The sequence below is a fragment of the Tachypleus tridentatus genome, chromosome 7 (assembly GCF_004210375.1).
Source record: "Tachypleus tridentatus isolate NWPU-2018 chromosome 7, ASM421037v1, whole genome shotgun sequence".
Lineage (NCBI taxonomy): Eukaryota > Metazoa > Arthropoda > Merostomata > Xiphosura > Limulidae > Tachypleus > Tachypleus tridentatus.
This window is the reverse complement of record NC_134831.1, coordinates 36256575-36280940: the sequence shown is the minus strand read 5'-3', so window position 1 is coordinate 36280940 and position 24366 is coordinate 36256575. Positions and strand designations below refer to the sequence as shown.

Below are 24366 nucleotides of genomic sequence, written 5' to 3'. Positions count from 1 at the left end.
ACAAAACTTTGCATTACAAAAATAACTAGTCCCAGCAAAAATAGTTGCATTGTTCAAAAAAGTGTTATAAATTATTCGATATTTCGATGTAAAAGGGGTTGGTTGATTTAGTGTTTTACGGCACAGAGCAGCTTGGCTATCTGCACCAAACGTCCGGTAATAAGGTAAAAGTAAATTCAGTAAAATTCATAAAAGGAAATTAAGGTAGAACAAAACAAAGTAAAAAAAATAAATAAATAGCATAAAACCAATGTTTACATCTAGTCTACAACGTCAAGAGTAAAAACTACAGTAATTCAAGTTGTAAAGGACTTTCTGTAGAGACTGTAATAATCATAACTCGCCAGGAAGACTAACAGGTAAGTATAAAAACCACAGTCACCTGAAGTTGGCCTTTCCAGTCCAGGTTTCGAGTTACTTAATGTTATGGCCAGTTTCTAATTCCAAAAGGGGAAATTGTGAAATTATGAGGAATACAATTATAAAAATTACAGCATAGAAAGACATCATTTCCACGTGAACTTTTACAGTACATTTGACCACACACAGGGTTACAACGTTTGTAGAGCAAAGTAAGCCATAATGTAATTAGCGTTGTTATGTTTAAAAGCATGCGTTCATTACAAAGAAGGTTTAATTCGTGCATGTAGACTTAGCTGAATTACTGTATTAAAGGTTTAAAACTAACATTATATAATGAATGCATTTTGAATGCAACAGAAGAACAGAATTACTGTATAATAGTGTTCCACATAACAAAAATATAAGGTTAGAAACATGTAATAACCCATTATTTTTTGTAAAGGCACAATAATTTTATTGCAAGAATATGGTAACGTCTTTGTACCACTTAACCAACACACCAGAGATTTTAATGATATTTTCTTTTATTGTTTCAGTGCTTCAGGAACTGTTTATAAGGCAATAGAAATAGGTACTGGGATTAAGCAAATAAATTTATCCCAGAAACCTGAAAATGAACTCTTCATTATTGAAATCCTGGAATTATGGAAACATAAACGCCAAGACCTAATGAACTACTTTGATGCTTATTTTGTGGGTAATGAACTCTGGGTGTTCATATTTTACTTTCTATTTTATTTATAATTTGACATGTTATAATGTGTAAGTTAAGATACTGTTTTTGTTAAGTTAATTTGTTTAATTTTAAGCAACATGACAGGTTTAAGAAAAGTTTTACATGTCACTTTCACAGATCTGTGTTTTTTTTAATTTTGATTATAAATAATAGTTTTAGTGCAAGGATTGTGAGTTGGAGTCACGTTTACTTCAGATACAATAATTTTCAATTCATTCCATATATATATTTGAAATGACTATATGCTCGCATACTGTGCTCCTACCAGTACATTATCTCTCACCAGCATATGGTTTATCTGTAACACTCTTTAGTTTATACCATTGATTTGTTCATCTTCCCTGTATGTTAGGTTAACATAGTTTTATGTATAGTTGTTGAAAAGTTGAGTTTGTTTAATTGTTAGTAGCTCACATGATACATTCAAATACAGCATATTAGGAAAAGCTATAAGCAATAAAAAATGTTTCTCAGAATGGATGTTATGGGTATTAACACTTTTATTGACTTTTATTTATCAATAAAAGTGTTAATACCTATACCAGCTGCTCTGAGATACATTTTTTATTTCAAGTGGGTTTATCGTTATCAAGAGCTATAAGCATTGTTTAGTATGTGATACAATAAATACTAAATAATCAATTTCTTACGCAAAATACAATCCTACTTAATTTTTTATAACTGTTAGGAACCAGATCAGAGATTTAGTCACCAATTATATAAAAGAATGTACTTGAAAATTCTTTATCAGTTTTAAAAATGAGAATTAGAAACAGAAAGTGTTCCTAGGTAATTAGTTCTTCTTCAACATTGTTAAGATTGAATTTGTAATTTTTTTTTTCCTGTGAACCACACATCTTTATAAATAATAAAATTCTAACTTTTAAAGAATTCTAGAGAACTGTTGTTACTCTATTTCTTACTTTGCAAATAAATTGTTTGAAATATTTTGGTATGAATATTTTTTTTTAGAAAAATGATTACTGACAGAATCCTAAATCAGGAAGTAAAAATTATTCTGTTTTATTAGTATGTATGATTTTATTAAAGAACAAAATGTAAGTGAAAATTTAAACTTTGTTTAGGTTGTAATGAAGTATTTATTAGGTGGGTCTTTGACTGATGTTGTGACCAAAGTTTGTATGAATGAAGGTGAAATATCAGCAGTTTGTAGAAAAGTATGTTGGATTGATTGTTGCTAATAGATATATTTTACAGAAGAGATCTGGTGATTGTATTTTACTGAAAACTGTAGAATGATTATTTAATTTCCTTGCCAGAACTCTGTCACCTAAGTAATAAAAATGGGTGCTTCCACTAACTTTCACTTTAGAGTGATAAAGAATAATTATATATAACATTTCAGCCAGTAATAGTGTAATTACATCTAAACTTGATGAAGTTATCACATAGTGTAAACTCTGTGTGGTTACTTCTTGATTTACAAGAAGTTTCACCTCCAATGCATTTTCTGGAAATACACTTTCATCAAGGCTACAAATTTTTTTATTAATTTACCATTTACCATACTAATGTTCCATCTTCCCTAATATCTCACCAACACTTCCTTGATTTCTTGATGAAATAATTTCCCTTGTTCTTCCCTAAAGGCACCAAGATTTTAAGGGAAATAGTCAATATGTGAGTGTAAAAAATGAACTTTCAAGCTCATAATCCAACCCATCTATTTGAATTTATCAAGCATGTTACTGACATAATTTTGTTTGCTGTTATTTCCTAGAAATTTGTCAATAACATTTTTATAGGTAATCTATGCCTTTTTTTCATCACAACAGGATGACAACTGGAATGATTTGTGAAGATCCATAGATTAGTCTCTCCTTGACCCCACACTATTCTGGTGGAAGGTAAAATCTATCACTAACACTCAATCCAATATTAGCTTATCCAAAATCAAATGCAATAACACTACAGCCACTACAGATAAGAAACAAGCCCATTTATTTGCTGATTACTTAAACAGTTTTGTCACACTGAATATCCTGTCATTCCAATTAATACACTCACTCATGTTAACCAATTCGTAAACACCAACCTGGCCCTCTTCACATCATGGTTCCCTGTTGAAAATAATCAATTCAAGTAACCCTGCGAGATATATACATGCCCAATATCTTTAATGGAAATTAAACTGCTGGTAAAGAAAGTTAAACGTAAGGGACCTGGTGAAGATGGCATTATTGATATTGTACTAATAAACCTCTCTGACTTTAATCTAAATCATTTAGTATCAATATTTAATCTCTCCATTTTATCTGGACACTACCTAAAAGCTTGGAAATCAGTTACTATTAAGATAATATTTAAGAAAGATAACGACCTTATCAACCCCTGTAACAACAGATTGATTAGTCTACTCAACACCCACGGCAAACTTATGGAAAAAGCGATAACTGAAAACATTAATTTTTAACTGCAATCCAATAAAATTCTAAGTAACAACCAAAATGCTGGTAGAAGAAACAGGCAAACAATAGACTATCTCGTTAGGCTTACAGAATCTGTTTTCCATGGTTTTAATTGCAAACAATCCACAGTAGCCACTTTTATCAACATTCAAAAAGCTTTTGATTCAGTTTGACACAATGGCCTTGGGTGTAAAACACACACTATTGGTTTATCACCCCAATTAATCCAATAGATATCAAGTTTTATCACCAACCATTCAGCTAAGGTCAAAATTCACAAATCAGTGTCCAACCCTTTCAGCTTAATTACCAGAGTACCCCATGGATCAGTACTTAGCCCAGTCCTTTACATCTGTATTAAAGATATAACCTTTCCTCCTCAACACATTAATAATATTACAATGTGTTGACAACACAGCCATATGGGGCACCTCCAATAACCCACATGCTGCAACAGACAAGTCCAAATGACGCTCAACACTGTATCATTATGATGTAACAAGTGGCGTGTTGCCCTGAATCCTACTGAAACACAAGCCATACTATTCCGTCAAAAAAGTAAACAAAGTAAGGAAATAATTTAAGGACATTAAATTATGCCTCAACAATATTAACATCAACTTTACCAAAACCATTAAATTTTTAAGTCTAACATTTTTTGCAGAAATTATCATGGAAGAAACACTTCAACATTATAAGTAAAACCAGTACTAGAATCAACTTTCTAAAATGCATTAGTGAACCAAGCAAAGGCTGCACAGCTGAAACCATTCTAACTATCTATAAACCACACAACAGAGCCCTTTTTGAGTATGGCAGTACTGCTACTTGTGACATGACTGATCATCTTTATTCAACACTACAGAACCTCCAAAACACGGTTATCAAAATTGCATTCAGACTACCAAACTACCATCCATTGATCTATCTTGACTCACTGATTAAACTACCTCTTCTGCAGGGCTGATTTGTTAAACTTGCCTCCAAATATTACAAACATACACAGAGTTAAACAACATGTTTAGCAAAAAAAAAACAATCTTCTTCTGAGCTAAATATATCTTCCCTTTCAATGTGATATATAACCACACTACTATTATTACATACTAATAATCATTCTCCTGTTTACAGCTCTGGGTACTGGAGAGGTAGAATATTAGGTAACTGCCCAGTGAAAGTGGTTTTCTTTGGGTACTTCAGTTTCCCCCACAATCAATTTCTTTGCCATTGGATTTATAGATCCCCAGCACCATGACAATATAAGGATCTCTTTTTCTTCCTACTCTGTTTCTCATTTACTGTTATTATTATTTCACTTGACCTTAATCTCATGTGTGGGGCTGAAAAGAAGCAAATGTTTCTGATGTTCACCTGGTTGTTCTGCAAGACCCTTCATAGCTTGAGAGATATTAAACCAAAATTACTGCCAAGTAGGACTGAATTGGATTTTTTCATCTTTCCTCACTATCTCCTGAAACTGTTTATTGGAAGTGAATCTTCTGCTCTGAAGCCCAACAGAAATCACTTCTTTAAGATTCACTTTTAAAAGAGCTTGAAATTGCCAACATAGATGCTTGAAACAGAATTTCCAAAAGTTTTATCTAGTTGTATAATTGGTTGGAGGAGAGTAGAATCTGACTCTGTGTTGTTCCTGTTCATTTTCAATGTTCTCAACTACATTGTCAATGAATGAATCCTCAGCTTTTGTCACAGAATGAATTTCATGTTCATTCCTCCTGTAACTCTTTGCTGGCTTTCCTCAGACTAACATCTTCAACATTTTAAATTATCCCAGAAAATTTACTGTTATATTCCATCTTGGCTTGATCACTGATAGGTGTAAATTGTTTTTCTCAAAAGTGATATGAATCTAGATGATGGATCTCAGAGTTTTGCACAAGAAGTGGATGATATGGATCATGGAGTATGATTTCAATTTTTCTGCAAGGCAGATGGTCCTGAGTTCATTTGAACTTCCACACCACCAACATATGTGTTTTCAAGATCCACGATTACTGCTTAGTAGGTGTTCCTCAGAGAGGAATCAGTCTTCTGTGAGACGGCCATCTGGTGCGAGATGCCTCTTTTAACCTCTTTGTGTTGCTACTGTCAAGTCAAGTCTGACATTTTTCAAGGTATCTTGTACAGTTTCCAAACACTTTATAGAACCTGTACACACTTCTGAAGACTTCATCAGTATTTAGGAATTCTTTGATGTTTTCAAAACGGTTTTTTGCAGCAAGGACTAAGTGATTTGTTGTGGCAGTATACATTGATCAACTCAGGTTTCAGGGTATTCAGTTTTGTTGCAATGCCAGTTTTGTGTTCCACCATCATATTACATCTATTACTACCAAAGTTTATAAATTAGTCCAATTTTACAGCTTCCTCAAAATTCTTTTTGTCTCTTATTTCCCATTGTCCACTTGCATATATTTTAGAAAGTCTACATTCACTTCACTATCACCATCAACTTACTTCACACAGAGGGTCAGGAATTTCTCGTTGGCACTTTTGTTGGCCTCATCAGTTATTATCGCATAGGCTGGACTTGCACTAACATGCTACTTCAAAGATTCTTTAATATTGGTAGACATGGCTGCCATCAACTCATCAACACTAGTTTAACTGCTGAAGATAGCATGCTTGCCTTGACTTAGGCGTGCAGGAATGGGGCTTTATGAATTTTGTTTTTGCAAAGTTAATCAATTCTTTGTAGACTGATGTGTGTGAAATGCTATATTTCACCAGAAAGTGTAATAGTTTGCTCGCACATACAACAGCATCAAATTCATGGAGCTTAGGGGAATTCTGTCTCATAATGGTTTTTGTATGTTGAGCTGAGTGCCACTTTTTGTGTTGTTAAGATAGTTGATGATCTATGTTTTCAAGTTTTAAACTTTTGCACCCTTATTTATCCACACACTACTACTATTCAAACCAAATGTGTTATGTTTATGACACAGTTTACAAAACATTACAATCATCTTCGGAGATGATCTGGACAGATGACTCAGATGAAGGTACTCACAGCTGGGTTGCTGTCACTGCAAATAGATAAGAATATTGTAATGTTAATTGCAGTCAAATTGGATTATTTTATTACAAAAATATGGCTCATTCAAAATTGAAGCTTCCCACTTACATGAAGTAAAATGTCATAAAAAAATAGAAAAGATGTACAAATGTTGAACTTTCAAAGACATTTAGGCACAGTAAACCATACACAGACTACTTTTCTCCAGACAGAACTGTTATGTTTTTCAAACATAATTAGGAAATGAAATAGAAATGTTTACCAACCATTAAAAAGAAACAACAAACAAAATTTTTTTGGATAGCCTAAGTTTTATCTCAGTGACTAAAATATATTTTACTTAGTCTATGACAACTAGACGTATTACTATAGAGTTTACATTGCAAATTATTTTTATCTGTCTTGTTCATGCAAATCTAGGTAAAAATGGTCCATGAAAACTTATTTATTTTGTCAAATACTAAAATAGTTGTCACTATGAAACTTTATTGACTTAAAAGATGGTTCATGTATGATTCTGCCAGAGCAAAACAGCAACAACAAATGAAAAATAATATAGGTTCGCATGTTTTTCCTGTGCGAAAGAATTTGATGCAATGGTTTGATTTGAAAATCTTAGCCCACTAATTTTCAAGCTGCTTTAACTTTTTTTTAACAGATGGCATAATGCCTTACCAATATGTACAATTTTTTATGAAACTAAGAAACAGTATGATGTTGTCAAAGTGAATTTCTTTTATTACAGTTAGCACACAGTATGGTCTATTGGTGGTCAGGTAACCAGAACTTCAGGCAATTTCATTTTTAACACAGCTGATGTCTTCAGTTTTGCTTTCACGGTTCGTGAACACTTTCAAATTCCATTTGTAACCAGAAGATGAGCTAGGGATGTCTGAATGTTTTTACTTCTTTCTTGTGTTAAATAAAAGTTTTCTGTATTCATGCCAGCCAATTATTCTCTCTCTCTCTCTCTCTCTATATATATATATATATATATATATATATATATAATCAACTCATTTCTAGTGGATTAGAAGGGCAAAGTGCAGATAGCTCTCATGTAGCTTTGTGTGAAATTCAAAATAAACCATTAGAAAGGCAGCAGAGCATAGTGTTTGCTTAACAGATAGGTGAAAAAGGGCAGTGGGGTGGCTCATCCAGCTATCACACTTTGTATGTAACTCTGTGAGAGATTGGTTGACACAGAGAAAGTCTTACTACTTCCTCTTCACTTATAACTGGGTTTGCATAAGCAGTTTCTATAGGCCTTAGATAAAGATGGAGACTGTTTCAAGTACCCATATGGGCAATCCCCAGCTTTTTAAGAAGGAATTTTTGTTGGGACTCAGGGCAGGAAATTGATTTCGGATGAACAGTTCGAAAGGACAGTGAGGAAAGATGAAAAAAGAAGTAGGGATTGGCTCTAAGGATGTTATTGAAAAATTATAAATGAACAACAAGGACCCAAATTATGAAAATGTTCACAATAAAATGCTAGATAACTTTAAAGAGTCGGATTATATTATGGGCTTGACAGTTAATTTCTTACGTATTCTGTTCGAAATGGTGCAAATTATAATAAAATTTTTGTTACAGGCATGTTTTATCAATTTTTAACACTTTTTTCATTAATTTCCAACCTGTTGTGGTCTTTTCAACTGTATGTTTTACTTACAGTAACAATGTGCTGACAGAAGGATTGATGTTGATAGCCTGGTGATATAATAATATGGAAAAACTGTAAATTCATCTAGTTATGGTTAAAACTTCAAGGTGGTTTATATACCGATACTTACGCCCCTTCCCCAGTAGCAAAGTGGTATGTCTGCTGACTTGCAGTGCTAGATACTGGGTTTCGATACCTGTGATCAGTAAAATGCAAAAAAGTCTCTGAATGGTGGAACATAAAAAAACCTTGTGGGTAACTTGGTGCTTCACTGAAACAAAAAACAGATTTGTTATATAATGAAAAACAAGTTTGTAACACTAGTTTTGATTAAATATTACTCCATAATCTTTCTCTTCCACATATTAGGATCCTTAAATAATCATCCAATTATATTATGTAAGAAAGAAATTTAAATGTTCAACTTTTGTGATGAAATTTATTATAGTCCCTATATGCCCAGTTTGTGTATAGTTAACATCTCAATAGGCTTAATACAGTTTGCAAAAGTGCCAAGTGTGCTCATAAAAAAAAATCTTGGTAATGTAAATAACTTCATGTTATTCAGGCAAATTTTTTTCAGTGTGGATAACTGATAGGACTTTATAGATATTGTTCGAAAAGCATTCCTCGTTAGATTGATGTTGTTCTAGCTTTGAGTAACATGGCAGGTACCTGAATTTTGTACATAATCACTTTTTTCATCACTAAATTGTACTGTTTCCTTTAAAGTAAAAAAATCAAATCAAATTAAGTAGAAAAGACAGAGATAAAAATTAGTAAATTTCATATGTACATATATTTGTTTAATTAATTTTTCTCATTATTAGCAAGTTAGATAATAACACTGTAAGAGTTAGCAGTTGATTAATCATTCGGCAGGGTTACTGTAGATTCACTTCCGAAAATCAAGTTAGTAAATCGGTACTTACTGACAATAACGTGTGCATGTAGTCCATTTCCTGAAGCAACACCCTTGAGAATTATTAGCCACTACTATTATTAAAGCTCTGTCAAAAAATTCAACTTTGTGGGTCTATCAAAGTCAGTTCAGTTTGACCACAGGTCAAAGTTCATAACAGGATTATTTCAGCAGGTAATGGATCAGTTACAGATTGAGAAAACAATCTAGTGCTTATCATACAGAATCCCAAGGGTCTCTCAAATGTTTCCATCAAAAACTGAAAAATATGATTTATACATAGTGTTTGGAATTTCAGAAAATCTAGGATGAAGGAGTCCATTTACATTTACTTACTGCCCAAGAAGCTCTTCAGAAGTTGCTTGGTTTTCACCTTTTTTAGGCATGTATTTTGTTATTCAATATGAGGACCAGTACAACTGCCAAAAAAGAATTAGATGTGTGAAGATATTGACATGAATCTGATTGATTATGTATCAGCTTTTAATCATAAGCTTATGCATGTAGCTGAAATTGCTAAAAGCAGAATGAAGCATATACATGATAAGCATGGAAAGAAAAAAAATCTTTAAGCCAGGTTCTTGCCTCCTGCTTGTTCCAAGTGGTGTTTTACAATCTAGCTATTCTGGCCCTTATGAAATTGAATCAAAGGTCGCTGACTTAGATTATACTACCAAAGGTCTGGAGTGGCAGAAACAAAAACAACTATGTCTTATCAATATGTTGAAAGAGTACATTGAGAGACTGAAACTGTTAAGCCACTTGCCATCTTAGTCATTGCGTAGTCGTCACAAAATTGAAAATGTTGATATTTATGACAGTGATGAATGATGGGGAATCAGAATACACAATAAAATGTGTACTGAAAATGTTTTTAAACAAAGCACTTGTATTAAAAGTGCCATGCTTTATTATTGCAACACTCAATTTTTCACAAAAAAAAAAAGTTTTTCATGCCTGGCATGGCCAGGTGGGTTAAGGCGTTACGACTCCTAATCTGAGAGTCGCGGGTTGTAATCATGTTATTATGACAAATTTCCTCATTGTAGATTACTAATCGGACTTTATACACTTTGTTTGGAAAACATTTCTCATTAGGATGATGATGATGTTGCTTTGAGTAAGGTAGATAGGTAGGTATTCAGTGTTTATTGGCACAAAGCTACAAGGCTATCTGTGCCAGACAAGATGTGGTACAGTATAGATATATGGCAATTAAGGTAAAAAGTAAAATATGTAAAATTAGGAACTGCCAGGAAGACTGAAGCAAGAAGTACACCCTTGCTGACAGTCACCTGAAGTTGGCCTTTCCAGTCCTGGGTTCAAGTCAAAATAAAAATTGAAATTTGTAAAAGAAATTGTGTTAAAACATTAAAATATGTAAAAGAAATCATGCTAAAACACTATATGGTCTGATAAAAATGTAAAAACTTGAGTGAGATGGGCAGTATCACCTATAACATGGGCCAAAGTCAAGGGCAAACCTGCCTTACAAATATCTTTAAAATGGTGTCATCGTTCTAGGTTGTAACAACAGCATGATAATAAAATGTGGATGATTATGATCTGAGTGCCACATAGACAGCACATTGGTGCAGCAGTACCAGATAAAAGGAAGTGGTGGGTTAAAAAACTGTGACCAATGCGAAGCCTTGACAAAACAACCTCCTCTCTTCAATACTTACAGAAGCAAGATGGCCAAAGACCTAGAGAATGTTTGATTTGAAAAAGCTTGTTATTGTGTTGCTCATTCCAGGAAGCCTGCCTTCTAGTGTACAGTCTGGATTTGATAACTGGACCATTCATGTATGGAATGGGTACTGGGATGATAGATCCAGAACAGACAAACCCACAAATACCAACATGATCTGGTACCCAAAAGAATTGACAGAGACAGATGAGAGAGAAAGATGGGTCAGTTTGTTTTCAGTATTGATGAGAAGAGGGTGGTGACTATCATGGAATGATTCCAGGGCCAATAGACAGTTGGGTGAGCCCGTATATATTGTACAATTTGTATATTGCATTAGTTCAATATGATTTAGGACAAGAGAGATAGCATACAATTCGGCAGTGAAAACAGAAACTGTACGGGGTAGTCATAAACCATGGCAGAGCCCACTGAGTTGCCCGATTTGGAACCATCTGTATATGTAGGAATGGATGGATCATATGCAAGATGTTCAGCAAAGAAAGAGCAATATTTCCAATTGAGTGTATCTGCTTTCTTCAGATGGCTCAAAGATAGGTTACAATTGGGGACAGTAATTTGCCATGGTGGAATAGGCTGATTTGAAGAAACTGCAATGTTATTCAAGGATAAATGCAATTCTTCTAATTGTACCTAGATACAGAGACTAAAAGGAGTAATGGCAGATTTCCTGTTATTAAAAAGTGTGGTCCCTTGTGGTTGGAAAACACAACTCCAGGTAGGATACTGTGGTAAGGATTGAAGTTTAGAAGCACACATTAGAGACAGTTGCAAACGGCAAATATATAGAGGGGGTTCATGAGATTCCACATACAGACTTTGCACGGGAGAAGTACGAAAAGCTCCATTGCAAAGCTGAAGCCCCTGGTGATGGACAGGATCCAACATTTTCAGTGCTGAGGTTCTGGAAGAACCATAAACCACGGACCCATAGTCAAGTTTGGATCGGACGAGGGCACAATAAGTTTTGAGCATGGAGTATCGATCTGCTCCCCAAGAAGTAGAAGAGAGGACACAGAGAATGTTCCATGCTTTTAGACATTTGATACGAAGTTGCTTGATATACGATATAAAATTTAATTTACAATCAAATATAAGACCTAAGAACTTTGCCTCAGGGATGACAGGAAGTACATCATCATCAAGACGGAGTTCTGGATCTGGATGAATTCCCCATTTGTGGCAGAAATTTATACAAATGATTTTAGAGAGTGAAAGTTTAAAACCATTTGTCATGGTCCACTTCAGTATCTGACTGATTGCAGTTTGTAGCTGCCATTCAATAAACCTCATGTTTGATGACTGACATGAGATGTAAAAGTCATCAACAAAAAAGACCGTTTGCAACTGTAGGGGGTAGCTGTTCACTGATGGCATTAATTTTTATAATGAAAAGTGTGACACTCAGAATACAGCCTTGAGGGACTCCAAGTTCCCGTGGGGAAAATGAGAAAATGTTGAGCCCACACGGACTTGGAATCGGCACTTCATTAAGAATTGCTGGATGAAAAGGGATAGGTTGTCATGCAATCCATACGAGTGAAGGTCTCATATGATGCCATATCTCCATGTTGTATCATAAGCTTTTTCTAATTAAAAAAAAGAGTAACAAGATGTTGTTGCCTTAAAAAAGGCTTCTCCAATTGATGTTTCAAGGTGAATTAAGTGGTCTATCATAGAGCGTTGTCTTCGGAACCTACACTGAATAGATGAGAGGAGGTTGTTTGAATCAAGAAACCAAACGAGGCGGGCATTGATTGTCCTCTCTTAAGATCTTACTGAGACAACTTGTCAAAGGAATGGGATGGTAATTCCAAGGAATTGTTGGATCCTTCCCAGGTTTCAGAATAGGGAGTACGATAGCTTGTCTGGATAGACATTTTCCTGCCATATCCGATTAAACACAGCTAGGAGAAGAGTAAGAGAGTTTTGGGAAAGGTAGCATAACATCTCATAATGTCTCATATTATCAGGTCTGACTGATGTATTGCCAGAATGATGAATTGCAAGTTTGAGTTCCATCAGTGTAAGAGGGAGAATGTAGTCATAGGAAAGAGGCAGATGCTCTGCATGTGTTTTAATGGCTAAAAAGAAAGGGGATAAGTTCGAAGAGCTAGATACACAAGAGAAGAAGACCCCAAGAGTTTTGGCAATGCTCTGTGCATCTGCAACTTCATGGCCATCAGATATTAAGATAGAGAGAGGGGCAGAAGTATATCTTCCACTCATCCTCCGGATCTTATCCAATATAACTTTTGTGCTGGTTCTTTAGAAATGCTGGAGGTGTACATAATCCAAGATTCCTTCTAGCTTTGATGTCTAACTTGCCAAGCGTATGCACAGGCTTGCTGAAATGCAATGCGGTTTGAGAGTGTAGAGTGCCTTCGAAATTTATCCCAAGCACGTTTCTCAGTTTTTCATGTTATAGAACAGGTAGAATTCTACCAAGGGCAGGGATGCCGTGGGGAACATGTCAAAGTTTTAGGGATGCAACAAATAGCAGCTTGTATAATACTGTTGGTTACTGTTGCTATACAATCATCTATGAATGATTTATATAAGATAGCAGGATCAAGTTCCGAGAGAGTAGTGAAAGAAGGTCAGTTGGCCTGGACCAACTTCCACCGAGGTACATGGGTCGGGTGGTACTGATCACGGCTAATCACTCGTAAGATGATGGGAAAATGATCACTACCTCGTGGATATTGATGTCAAGCTCCCAGGAAAAGGGAGTGAGTAGCAAAGGGGAACAGACAGAAAGATCTATAGCTGTAAATGACTGACTAGGTGCATGAAAATATGTGTAAGAACCAGGTTATGGTTCAGGAGCATATGCTCTATGGTACACCCTCTCATATCAATACGGGAGCCACCCCAGAGGAGATTATGCCCATTGAAATCTCCCAAAAAAGGGGCATGTCTATATATATGTGACCATCATAGCTTCAAGTGGAAAGAACTTACAAATCTGGGAATTTGCACCTATACTAAGCGACCATGAGGGTTTACATTAATTGTAAGTTAATGAAAAACGCTCACAGTAAATAAATGGTTTCTTATATTACAAATATAAATCACAAACAGACGGACATGCAGGTGTGAGCATATGCACATTTGTATCTGTGTATGTTTAACCATTATAGCCTAAAGAGAAAGTAACCTATGATTAGAAACTTTGCATTCATACAAAGTTGGCTCTGAGGTTGTGCACCTGACTATTTGTATTTGTCTACATGAATGTGTATTTTTTATGCAAAAAACCACATAGAAATGAAATATTTTCACTATAGCTCTAAGACGAAAGAACTTTGAAACATGACATTTTGCAACCATAGTAGGTGGAGCATATTGGTGTAAACCTGTATATCATTTATTTTATCCACGTGCATTTTCTCATGCACATATTTTTAATGAAGCAAGGCAAGGAAGAACAACAGAGAAAAGAAGCATTTCCTTTCATTACAAATAAAATCTCATACACTCCTGTGCACAGCAGTATCTAGGTGTAATTAATATTCCAGGTGCTTGCTTACATGTACGTAAGTTTAGTTAGGCAAGGTAGCAAAAACACGTGAAAAATAATGTCACTGCCATAGTTCCAAGAGTAAAGAAACTACAAACCTGAAATTTTGCATCTGTGATAAATGGACTATGAAATAATTTTGCACCCCTACTAAGGGGACCATCAGGGTGTGCACCTAGGTATTACCTGTGGGTGTGAATGCACATCGTTTATGCAATATGCAAATAGAAAAAGATATCTAATCATAGCTCCAAGAGAAAATAGTCAATCAAGATAAATAGCAATTCACCTTACATTAAAGTTGTGAAAGTGTTTTAGTCTCTCGGTACGTTGGATAGATTCAACATATTGAACGGAATTTCAGCAATCAGGAGCAACCTAATACAATGCAAAAATCTACTGGGAGAATTTTTACTTTCTTGGCCCTGAAAAACTGACTTTTCTGCTTCAAACACTACATAAAATGCTCAGTATTCTCAATTGCTTCATTCCTCCTTTGTTTAAAGAATTATTTATTTTGTAAAAATTCCCCAACCCCTGCTGGTACAGCGGTAAGTCTACGGATTGGCAGTGCTAAAATCAGGGGTTCGATTCTCTTCGGTGAACTCAGCAGATAGCCTGATGTGGGTTTGCTATAAGAAAAACACCTACACCCACACTTTATAAAAAAAAAAAAAAAAAAAAATCACCATCTGACTTTGCTGCTTCTATTTCTCTTCTATGTTGACCAATGCTTATTGTAATTGTTTCGTAGTAATTCATTTATAGATTACTCAGTATACTAATGCTTCTTAACATGTATCAACACATTCAGTGATTAATGATATTAATAACAAATAATACATCTTAATAGTTAATACTATATGGAATATGCAATATTCACTACACATCCTGGACTGTACAATATTCAAAATAAAAAAAAAATATACCATATCAAGTAAATATTATTCATGTAATAAAAGGTTACCATATTTAATATCCTTATTAATATATGTTTATACACAAGTACACACACACATATACATATATATCATTACATTTATAATACGCGAATATCCAAGTTTTAAATATCACCCACTTGTTAACTGTATTATACTAAGTGCAACACATATACAATAACACAATAAAAAATTTCGTATGATATATGGTGGCTCAAAATCTTATTATTAAAACTCCTCGGAAACATCAGAAGCTCTGCTAATCACTATTGATGGTTCAATTTTAGAGTGCATGAGCCTTGTATTTGGTACAATGCTCATGCGTTGACTGATGGTAAGCCCAGTGGATCTGTTCATGACATTGCAGTCGTCGATAACAGAAACAATCAAAATCCTCTAAGTTGATATATGGGAGTCTGATGATATAGATTAATAGTTGTACCTTCTATTTCCCTTTTGAATATAACTTGGTATACTATTGTCATATGTCATGACACATGTTCATTAGATTTTGAAAGTTGTAGTCATCCTCCATCCAATTTACATACCTCTGAATCTCTTTGTCCATTATGCTGTCTGTGAAGGGAGTTTTGAAGCATTAGTTGTCTGCCCATCCTGTATATCCATCTACAATGATCAGTCCCTTGACAACACACATCTCAGCTACTCTGAAATATTCTATATCAACATTGGCTGCTCTAGTTGTTTTGTTTCTTCTTCTTCTTCTCCTCTCGTCTTAATACAAAATTAGAGTTGTGTTCATAACTCTGCCAACATCATATCACTGTGATTAAAATAGACTTCACTCGTCTTGTGATTTGGCACATACATAACATCTTCAAGTTATCCGAATTATCATTCTTCCTTTAGTTATCATGCACTTAATTCTTTTCACGTCATTGTATCTATTTCATTTCTGATTTATTAACTTTTTTGATTCACGAAATGTTTGTCATTGATAAACTAAAGCTGGGTAATTCCTCAATTTTTCTAAACCTGTCAATTTTGCCTGCTACTTTTGCTTTATTATATTAACTTTATAATCAGCTAACATCACCGATTGGTCAAACTAAATTAATTTTGTTAACAGTCTATAGAATTAGTTTATGTCCTAATTAGATGGTTCTTAATCATTTAGCTTGACGATGTCAGTAGCCTCTGAATAAGTTAACTTTTGTTCTTTCATTCGATTTTAATTTGCACAGCCCACCTAATGTCCACAACTTTATCAAAGCCAATTTATCTCGTTTAATATATAATATTATGCTAACTTGTTCCACTACTAAGCATAATGCTATCTTTCCTGAATTAGATATTTTAGATTTACCTGTCATTCTGCTGAAGCTGGGAAACGAACTACATACCATTGGAACTTAATAATTAATCCTGATCTTTTAAGGGAATATTTTGGATTTCGTTTAATAATACTTTTCAGTTATTCGATACCTATTTTGCATTTCTACTCTGAACTAACTCTGGTTCTTTCTTAGTTAATAATTCTCGCAAATCTGGAATTTTCACATTTAATTGAAATCCAATATATTTAGTTTCGCTTTTAAAACTCGAGGATTAGGTGATACTTTGGCTATGCGCCAAATAATTTCTAGCTAATCTTAAGTATCTATTATCTGTCCTATCTACAATCTGTTATTCACGAGTATCGGAAAATGATTTTTTAAAGAAGCAATCCTGTAGTTTCACCACTGAGCCACTTGAGGGCATTTGGGTGTGATAAGATGCAAAATTTAGTACACCTTTGGTGCAAAAACTGGTCTCTTTAAATCCTTGACAATAAAGATCTGTCAGAGAAACAAAAGTAAAATAAACCTATATATATATAATCATTTAAATGTATTTTTATACACTGCTTGAAATTCTTATTTGTAAATAAATTAAGCGACCCTCGTATCATGGTGGAACGAAAGAAAAAGGTAATTTAGTCACTATGCATCTTACTTCCAAGTTGTAAAATGAACATCTATTCATTTTAGCAAATGTCCAGTCCAGCCCAAGTCTCCAGACTTGCTGCCATTTTAAACCAGACCATAACACATAGCAATGAAAGTAAATTATACACTTGTTATGAGAAAGTATTGACCGAGCCATGTGATACTGACAGTAATGCTAAAAAAGTTTAAACATCATCTTATAACTTAACATAATTAGAACAATTAGCCCAAGTTTATGTCTTGTCCTTTTCCTGTAAGAATGTGAACCTAAATATAGATTTACTATCAGTGTCAGTCAAGGACATCAGCGTAGACATGAACCTCCTAATGAATTCCATATTTAGTGTATTATATAATAATACCAATAATAGTGACAACTCATACTCATCCTTCCCCTAATATCTTTCTGAAGAGACAAGGAAATTAAAGTTGAACAAAGATACTGTAATGAAAAAGTCAAACGAAACGAATGAAATCGTTATCTTGGACAAAACTGTTTACAAGAGAGAGATAGAAGAAATTGTTATGGACAAGTATGTTTATGAAAAGTTAAACTTCAATCTCTTACCTAACAAGACGTCTGACTTTAACAGACAACTATGTACAATGTATACTTGCTAATTACCCACCAAATTATTAAATTAATCTTTAATACATACAAACAAGTATTAAATAAATACAAAGAAAGTAAAAACCAGAAAAATTTTACTAAAATTATTTTTAGTTAAAATAAGGTCATTTAAGAATTTGGCACTACTCTATGCAGATGTACACCTTGAACCGCATATAAAAGCACAACAGTCACCATAATCTTTGTATACCAATATGATACAATGTTGTGTTAATTAGTGCCTCTACCATATTGGGGACAGGAATGCTAACTTGAAGATATGTTTCATCTTACTTACTCCCAAATGGTAGTACCTTATTTTCCTTATTTTTTATTTATTTTTATTTTTCATCTTTTTTGCATTCTTATTTTAACTTGGGAGAGCAGTCACCTTCCCACAACTGTATGCAGAGAGTGAAGGGTGATAAAGATGTGAGACGTTGTATGCTTGAGCACCCACATCTCGCTCTCCTAATTTCTAATCATCTTATGTGAGACTAGCGAATTGGAGGTTAAGACTGATAAACGGTGTATCCCCACTGCAATGTGGATCCTACTTCTTCAGTCACCTCCGAAACCTAAATATATTTTATAATTCCATGTTGTAGCTTGTATCCCAGAATTTTTTTTTTTTAAATGCAACGTATTTTGTTTAATTGTGATGTACTTTGTTTTGGCTTAAAATATATGGTTATAATGTAATCAGTCAGAGGTTGGGATTTGCTGTTTTTAATGCAGTCCTTCCTCATGATTTTGTTTACTTATTTAACTTAATTTAAATGTAATTATTTAATTTCACTATACATACATACACACACACATATATATCTAGGTTTAACAACGAACTTAAATTCTCACTGTTCATAGCACAATTCATATTTTCTCATGTATTTATGTTTACAGCCTATTTTAAGTAAGGTTCTCTGTGCTTTGGGCACAATGGGTATCAAAACCCAGTTTCTTAGTGATATAATCCCCAGACATACTGCTATAGAGGTTTTGCGTGAACCTATTAGTGTCACGTGACTACAACGAGGTTTGTAAACATACCGCCATATTGGGTGGCAAGTGACCCGCATGGCTGAACGAGTTAAGAATTGCTGTATTCAGTACTATTTACATGTAAATGGCTGCTGCTGGCTTTTCATCACTTGTAGCACACCTGACAGGTGCTGAAAAGGCCAGGTATGAGGAAAAAGTGAAGGAACTGGGTGTAGGAGACCCGTATATGCTCCCGCCACGTGTATTTACGCCAGTAATATCCAGCCAAGACAACGTTGCTCAGAGTCAGACTGTTGCCGGAGTAGATTTGCCAAATATTACATACGGTGACATTTATATATATTTGATAAACAGGACTTCCACCTATACAAATGAAAGTCTAAAAGGTTACAAAAGCGTACTTTGTGGCAGGATTTGTACAGAATGTCCAGATAACCAGGGCAACGTCAGATAAAGTCATCATTACAGCAAATGTTTGCACATCATGTTATATTACATACATGTATCATGTACTCTGTATGATAGATTTAACTACATTTTAGACGAAGACTAGATACTGAAGTAAAGTAGGGCCCCCGTTTTAATAAATGGTTCAATATTATTGTACTACATTTGCAAAATTAGCATCTTCAAAACAGTTCGCTTTTGCTATACTTTTATAGTGGAGGACTTCATTCCGCAACTGTTGGCATTCAGATTCAAGTCTAGCTAAGTCTGTGAATGATATTTCCATCTGCATACATGTCTCAGTTGTATATTGTTATGTACTCAAGTCAAAAGTATCACATGTAGCTTCAAGTTCATCAGCAGAATCAGTACAGCTGCTATCAGTGGCAGTAGTGCCAGCAGATTCTATGAAAGCAAGGTCAAGCAGCCCAGCAGCAGCTTCATGTCTCTTTTGTTGTTCTTTTCTCCTTTTGGTCACTTCTTTCCTGTTTTCATATTTACACAATTCAGCAGCTTTCCTTCTCTTCAGGGGAGAACGTGTAAAATGAAATATGGAAGGTACATAGTCAGGTGATAGGGGATCATCACTCTTCGTCCCTGAAACAGAGTACAATAATTTAGTTAAGATATAGATCTACAGGCATCATCAGATAATATTTATATATATAACAGATACACTGTACACTTTTAACTGAATATATATATAACTGAATATGCTGAACATTGTTTAACAACTGAATGTACAGCCAACAAAGTAATTATTTGCACACTTTTTAATCTTGTGCCAGTTGTGATTTTCTGATGAATCACTTAAATTGATCCTTTAAGAGATATTAACATTTTGTCTTAATGTACAAATTGCTATATAACCTATTCATCATGAATGATATTGTTCTTTCAGTAAATTTACTATTCAGTTATTTAAAAGTAAAAGAAAAGTGTGAAAAAAAATTTCTTTGACTGGTGCTGCAGTGTGTTCTGCTATACATATATCATGCATGTAAGTTTCAATTTATTCAGCCTGGCTATAGATGAATTATACATACCTGACACAAAATGTTTACTACAAAGTCTGGTGTGCTCTGTGGGTGTCCAGTTTTTCCTATTGACAGCTGCAATCCATTGGCTTCTTCAGTCGGGATCTTTAGGAAATCTGTAGTATGACACATTTTCCACCTGTCCATGTCGATTTGAACAGTTAAATGCACAACACGAGTGTACCATCGCGCACTTTTGACTATGAATCACCCTTGTGTTGGAATATAAACACGCCGAGCGTGCCACCCGTCATGGCGGTCAGCAGTAACTAGGTCAAGAGTGACGTCACATGCAAAACCTCTATATCAGGGGTGTGCAACAGGCGGCCCGCAGGCCACAACAAGGCCCGCCAAGCCATTTAGTGTGGCCCTAGTTGTTGTAATCTAACCATGTGGCCTGATCTGTAATCCAACGCAAATGGAATATTTTTAAAAGCATCGATCCTACGGGATTCCCAGGCTTCGACTCTACAAACTTCTAAAATTATCTTTGCTAGAGAGGAGCAGGCCGAATTCGATTGGTCGGCCTCCTTAGGGCATGAATAGGTGACGTGCACTAGCACTATTGTCTACGACTCAACGTCATGTCCTGAACCTCGCCTTCGCCCGCTGGCGACAATTTTCCCTAACCTCTGCTGTCCGTCATTCATTATTGGTGAAAATTTTATTACCTTTTACAGTTACTACAAGAGATTGAAGGTAAATTGATTATTATTTAGCATATTGTTGTGACTTTACTGAATTTATTAAAATTTTTGCTTTCAGATGCATCTGATTCTATGTACAGTGTGACCTCGTTATTCGCGGGGTTACGTTCTTTACCCTCCCGCGAATAGCGAAAACCGCGAATATTGGACGCAGTTTTAAAACGTATATGTATGCGATTATATACTATATGAAATGCTTCCCAAACACTAATGATACTTATACTCATTGATGCAGTAATAATGTAGCAATATTGCATACTGTTATGTATTTCACTAAATTGTACCGTGCGTTACCGGGCTGTGCTTTGCCGTTTGCGTTGTTGGGGAAGCTGAGGCAGTCAGCCAATAGCAGTCCAATCTTGTTTGGTGAAGACGACAATTGATAAAACGGCTTGATTGAGTAAATACAACAGAAATCTCCTCGAAAAGCCCTTTCAGTCTCTGTGACCTACAAAACGCAGTTCGCGCATAACCCGCGAATGGCGAACCGCGAATAGGCGAGGTCACACTGTATTTTGCTATTCTCAATTAATTTAAGTACCGGAAGGCTATGATCGGGATGCCAATTTAGAAACGTGTTTCTGTCCATAAGAGGTTCCATGTGTAAATAAATTCTATGTTTTTTCTACTTTGCTATTTTCGTGAGAATAATTTTTGTTTTGATTTCAGGGCTAGTAAAATGTCAGCAGTTAAGAAACGAAAAATTGATGATGAGGGAAGGTTATTCAACAGTGAATGGTGCACAAAATATCTTGTTGTCCCATATAATCAAGGTGTTGTCTGCCTCGTCTGTCAAACTACAATTGCAGTCATGAAAGAGTACAATATTAAGCGACATTACGCAACTAAGCACTCCTCCCAGTTTGATGAAATTGTTGGTCAGGCACGAAAGGACAAAATTGAACATTTAAAACATCCATTGAAAAGCAACAAGGTGTTTTACCACTTTCAAGAAAAATTCAGAACTGGTGACAAAACTGAGTTTTAAGCTTTGTGAATGTATGGCAGAAAAGGGAAAGCCTTTCAGTGATGGAGAATTTATTAAAATTGTTTAACAATATTCACAGAATATGCATGTCCAGAGAAAAAATATTTGGTGGAGCAAACTAGCCTTTCCGCTTTACTGTCTCACGCAGGACAAAAGATCTTTCAGAGGACATCAAAGAAACTTTGAAAGAGAGATTGAATTCGTGTGAAGCTTTCAGTCTGGCTTTGGATGAAAGCACTGATATCAATGACACATCCCAACTTGTCATTTTCATCAGAGCTGTTACTGCAGGCTTTGATGTTTTCGAAGAGTTTTTAGATATGGCAAGCCTTTCCTCCACAACCACAGGACAGGATATTTGTGAACAAGTGCTTAAGGTTGTAGAAAAGTTTGAACTGAATCCTTATAAATTATGTGGTGTTACAACAGATGGTGCTCCTTCCATGACAGGTAGGACAAATGGATTCACCAAGAAATTTCTAACTGCAACTGGAGCACAAGACGTAGTTGTAAGCCATTGCATTATTCACCAAGAGAGCTTGTGCACCAAAGTTCTGGATTTTGCAGAAGTCATGAAAAATGTCGTCCAATGCGTAAATTATATTCGAACACGAGGATTAAATCATCGACAATTTAAAACTTTTTAGATGAGCTGGACAGTGAGTATTCAGATGTTTTGTACTTCTCTGCTGTACGTTGGCTTAGTAGAGCTGCTACTTTGAAGAGATTCTGGAATCTGCGAGAGGAGATTAAGTTCTTCATGGAGAGCAAACGTCAGAATGTGGACTTCTTGAGCAATGAGAACTGGCTGAATGACTTAGCATTCCTCACAGACATTACACAGCATCTGTCTGATTTAAACTTAAAACTACAAGGGAAAAGTCAACTTGTGAATAAGTTGTTTGAGCATATTTGTGCTTTTGAGAAGAAATTGGAACTTTTTCAGGTTCAGTTGAGAAGAGCCATATTGACCCATTTTACATGTCTTGCAACCAGGAAACTGGAATTTTCTAATCTGGATTGCACCAAATATGGAACCAGTGTACAAAAGTTGCGTGATGAGTTTGCAAACAGATTTCCAGATTTCAGACAAACTGAAATTAGATTGAAATTGTTCGCTCAACCTTTTGATTTGGCAGTGGTAGACAGTCCTGATGATTGCCAAATGGAACTCATTGAACTGCAGGCTGACATGGACACTAAAAGGAAATTCTCTGAAAACAGTTTGCTAGACTTTTACAAACTCTGTGTACGTGAAAATTTTCCCAATTTGTCCCGTCATGCACAAAGAATTGCCTCCCTTTTTGGTAGCACCTACTGCTGTGAGCAATTTTTCTCCAAAATGAAACTCATCAAAACCAAATGTAGAAGTCAGCTGACTGATGAACATTTGACCAGTCAGTTAAGAGTGGCAACCACTTCTGTCAAAGCTGATATTGACAAGCTCTGCAAGGATTCTAAATTTCAAGTGTCGCACTAAAATAATCACTCATGCAAAAATATAAAATATTATTGCTTGCATTTTGAGAATTTTTTTTTAATTTATTGTGCATGTACACGAATAAGCTTGTTTTTTAAGTGGCCCCGCTTGATTGATGAAGTTGGTTATATGGCCCACCGACGAAAAATGTTGCACACCCCTGCTCTATATGAACTTAAAAGTTCGTTTTCAGACCAGTATATTTAGAAAATCTTCATAATACTTCAATTGTAACAATGTATAAACTAAAGTTATAAGAATATATATTAACCATATATTCCAATATATATCTACTGTTAAATTCAATAGGATTCCAGTTTTAAGAAAAATGTCAGATAATCCCAAATGAAAATCAAGCATCAAACATGTCTTGCCGGGGAAACAAGCGGCAATTACAATTACAGTCTTAAAGAAACAATAGAGGGTATATAAATGAACTGAAAAACAAAATTTGCCAACCACTTGATTTTTCATTAAATAGATGAATTTTAATTGGTTATAGAATGAAATCAACACATGCTATATCTACCTAGTCAACTACATCATACTTTGTTTAAAATACTTTAGTACGAATCGATTAAAACTTTTTTCGCAACTAAAAGAAAATCTTTTGGCCAAACAGCGTTCAAAATTAACTGTTCTTATTAGTAAGTTAAACATCTTCCAGGGACTTCTGAAAAGCTATTTCTCACCAGTATGGCATAAAAAAGAAACCTTTAAACCACTTAACATACAGGAAATGAACCAACACTTCAGTTGCTCAACAATTAACTGTTTGTTTAACATGTAAAATCTGAGTCATTACCTTGGTTCATGATGGT

General features: G+C 34.9%; 1 protein-coding gene and 1 long non-coding RNA gene across 8 annotated transcripts; one reads left to right on the top strand and one right to left on the bottom strand.

The window, feature by feature from the left end:
• The first annotated feature begins 175 nt into the window (after window positions 1–175).
• Window positions 176–7448, top strand: LOC143255437 (uncharacterized). Of its 2 annotated transcripts, XR_013030655.1 has the most exons (4): window positions 176–359; window positions 900–1056; window positions 2896–2967; window positions 7311–7447. It is a non-coding gene; the product is annotated as an uncharacterized LOC143255437 (long non-coding RNA). The 2 variants fall into 2 exon arrangements; XR_013030656.1 differs by lacking the exon at window positions 2896–2967 and having other exon boundaries at window positions 7311–7448.
• On the bottom strand, window positions 6463–20650 carry LOC143255436 (uncharacterized). 6 transcript variants are annotated; one of them, XR_013030654.1, is made up of 4 exons: window positions 20380–20643; window positions 19541–19930; window positions 8362–8427; window positions 6463–6575 (listed from the first exon to the last, which is right to left on the bottom strand). XR_013030654.1 is itself a non-coding variant. In XM_076511096.1 (4 exons), exons 2-4 carry the CDS (start codon window positions 19623–19625, stop codon window positions 6556–6558), a joined length of 246 nt encoding a protein of 81 aa, XP_076367211.1. In that variant the 5' UTR covers window positions 19626–19930; window positions 20380–20650; the 3' UTR covers window positions 6463–6555. The 6 variants fall into 6 exon arrangements, 4 of the variants coding, with proteins under 4 accessions (XP_076367211.1, XP_076367214.1, XP_076367212.1 ...); XM_076511096.1 differs by having other exon boundaries at window positions 8362–8502; window positions 20380–20650; XM_076511099.1 differs by having other exon boundaries at window positions 20380–20648.
• Between the last annotated feature and the right edge of the window lie 3716 nt (window positions 20651–24366).

What these genes read in the sequence shown, in the direction of transcription:
- LOC143255436 (XM_076511096.1), bottom strand. Translation starts at nt 19,625, where the DNA reads ATGCAGATGGAAATATCATTCACAGACTTAGCTAGACTTGAATCTGAA. An exon ending in TGAAGTCCTCCACTATAAAA is followed by an intron (nt 8,503 to 19,540) that starts GTATAGCAAAAG and finishes TTTTTGTTTCAG; the next exon opens with TGAAGCACCAAGTTACCCAC. An exon ending in TTTGCTACTGGGGAAGGGGC is followed by an intron (nt 6,576 to 8,361) that starts GTAAGTATCGGT and finishes ATCTATTTGCAG; the next exon opens with TGACAGCAACCCAGCTGTGA.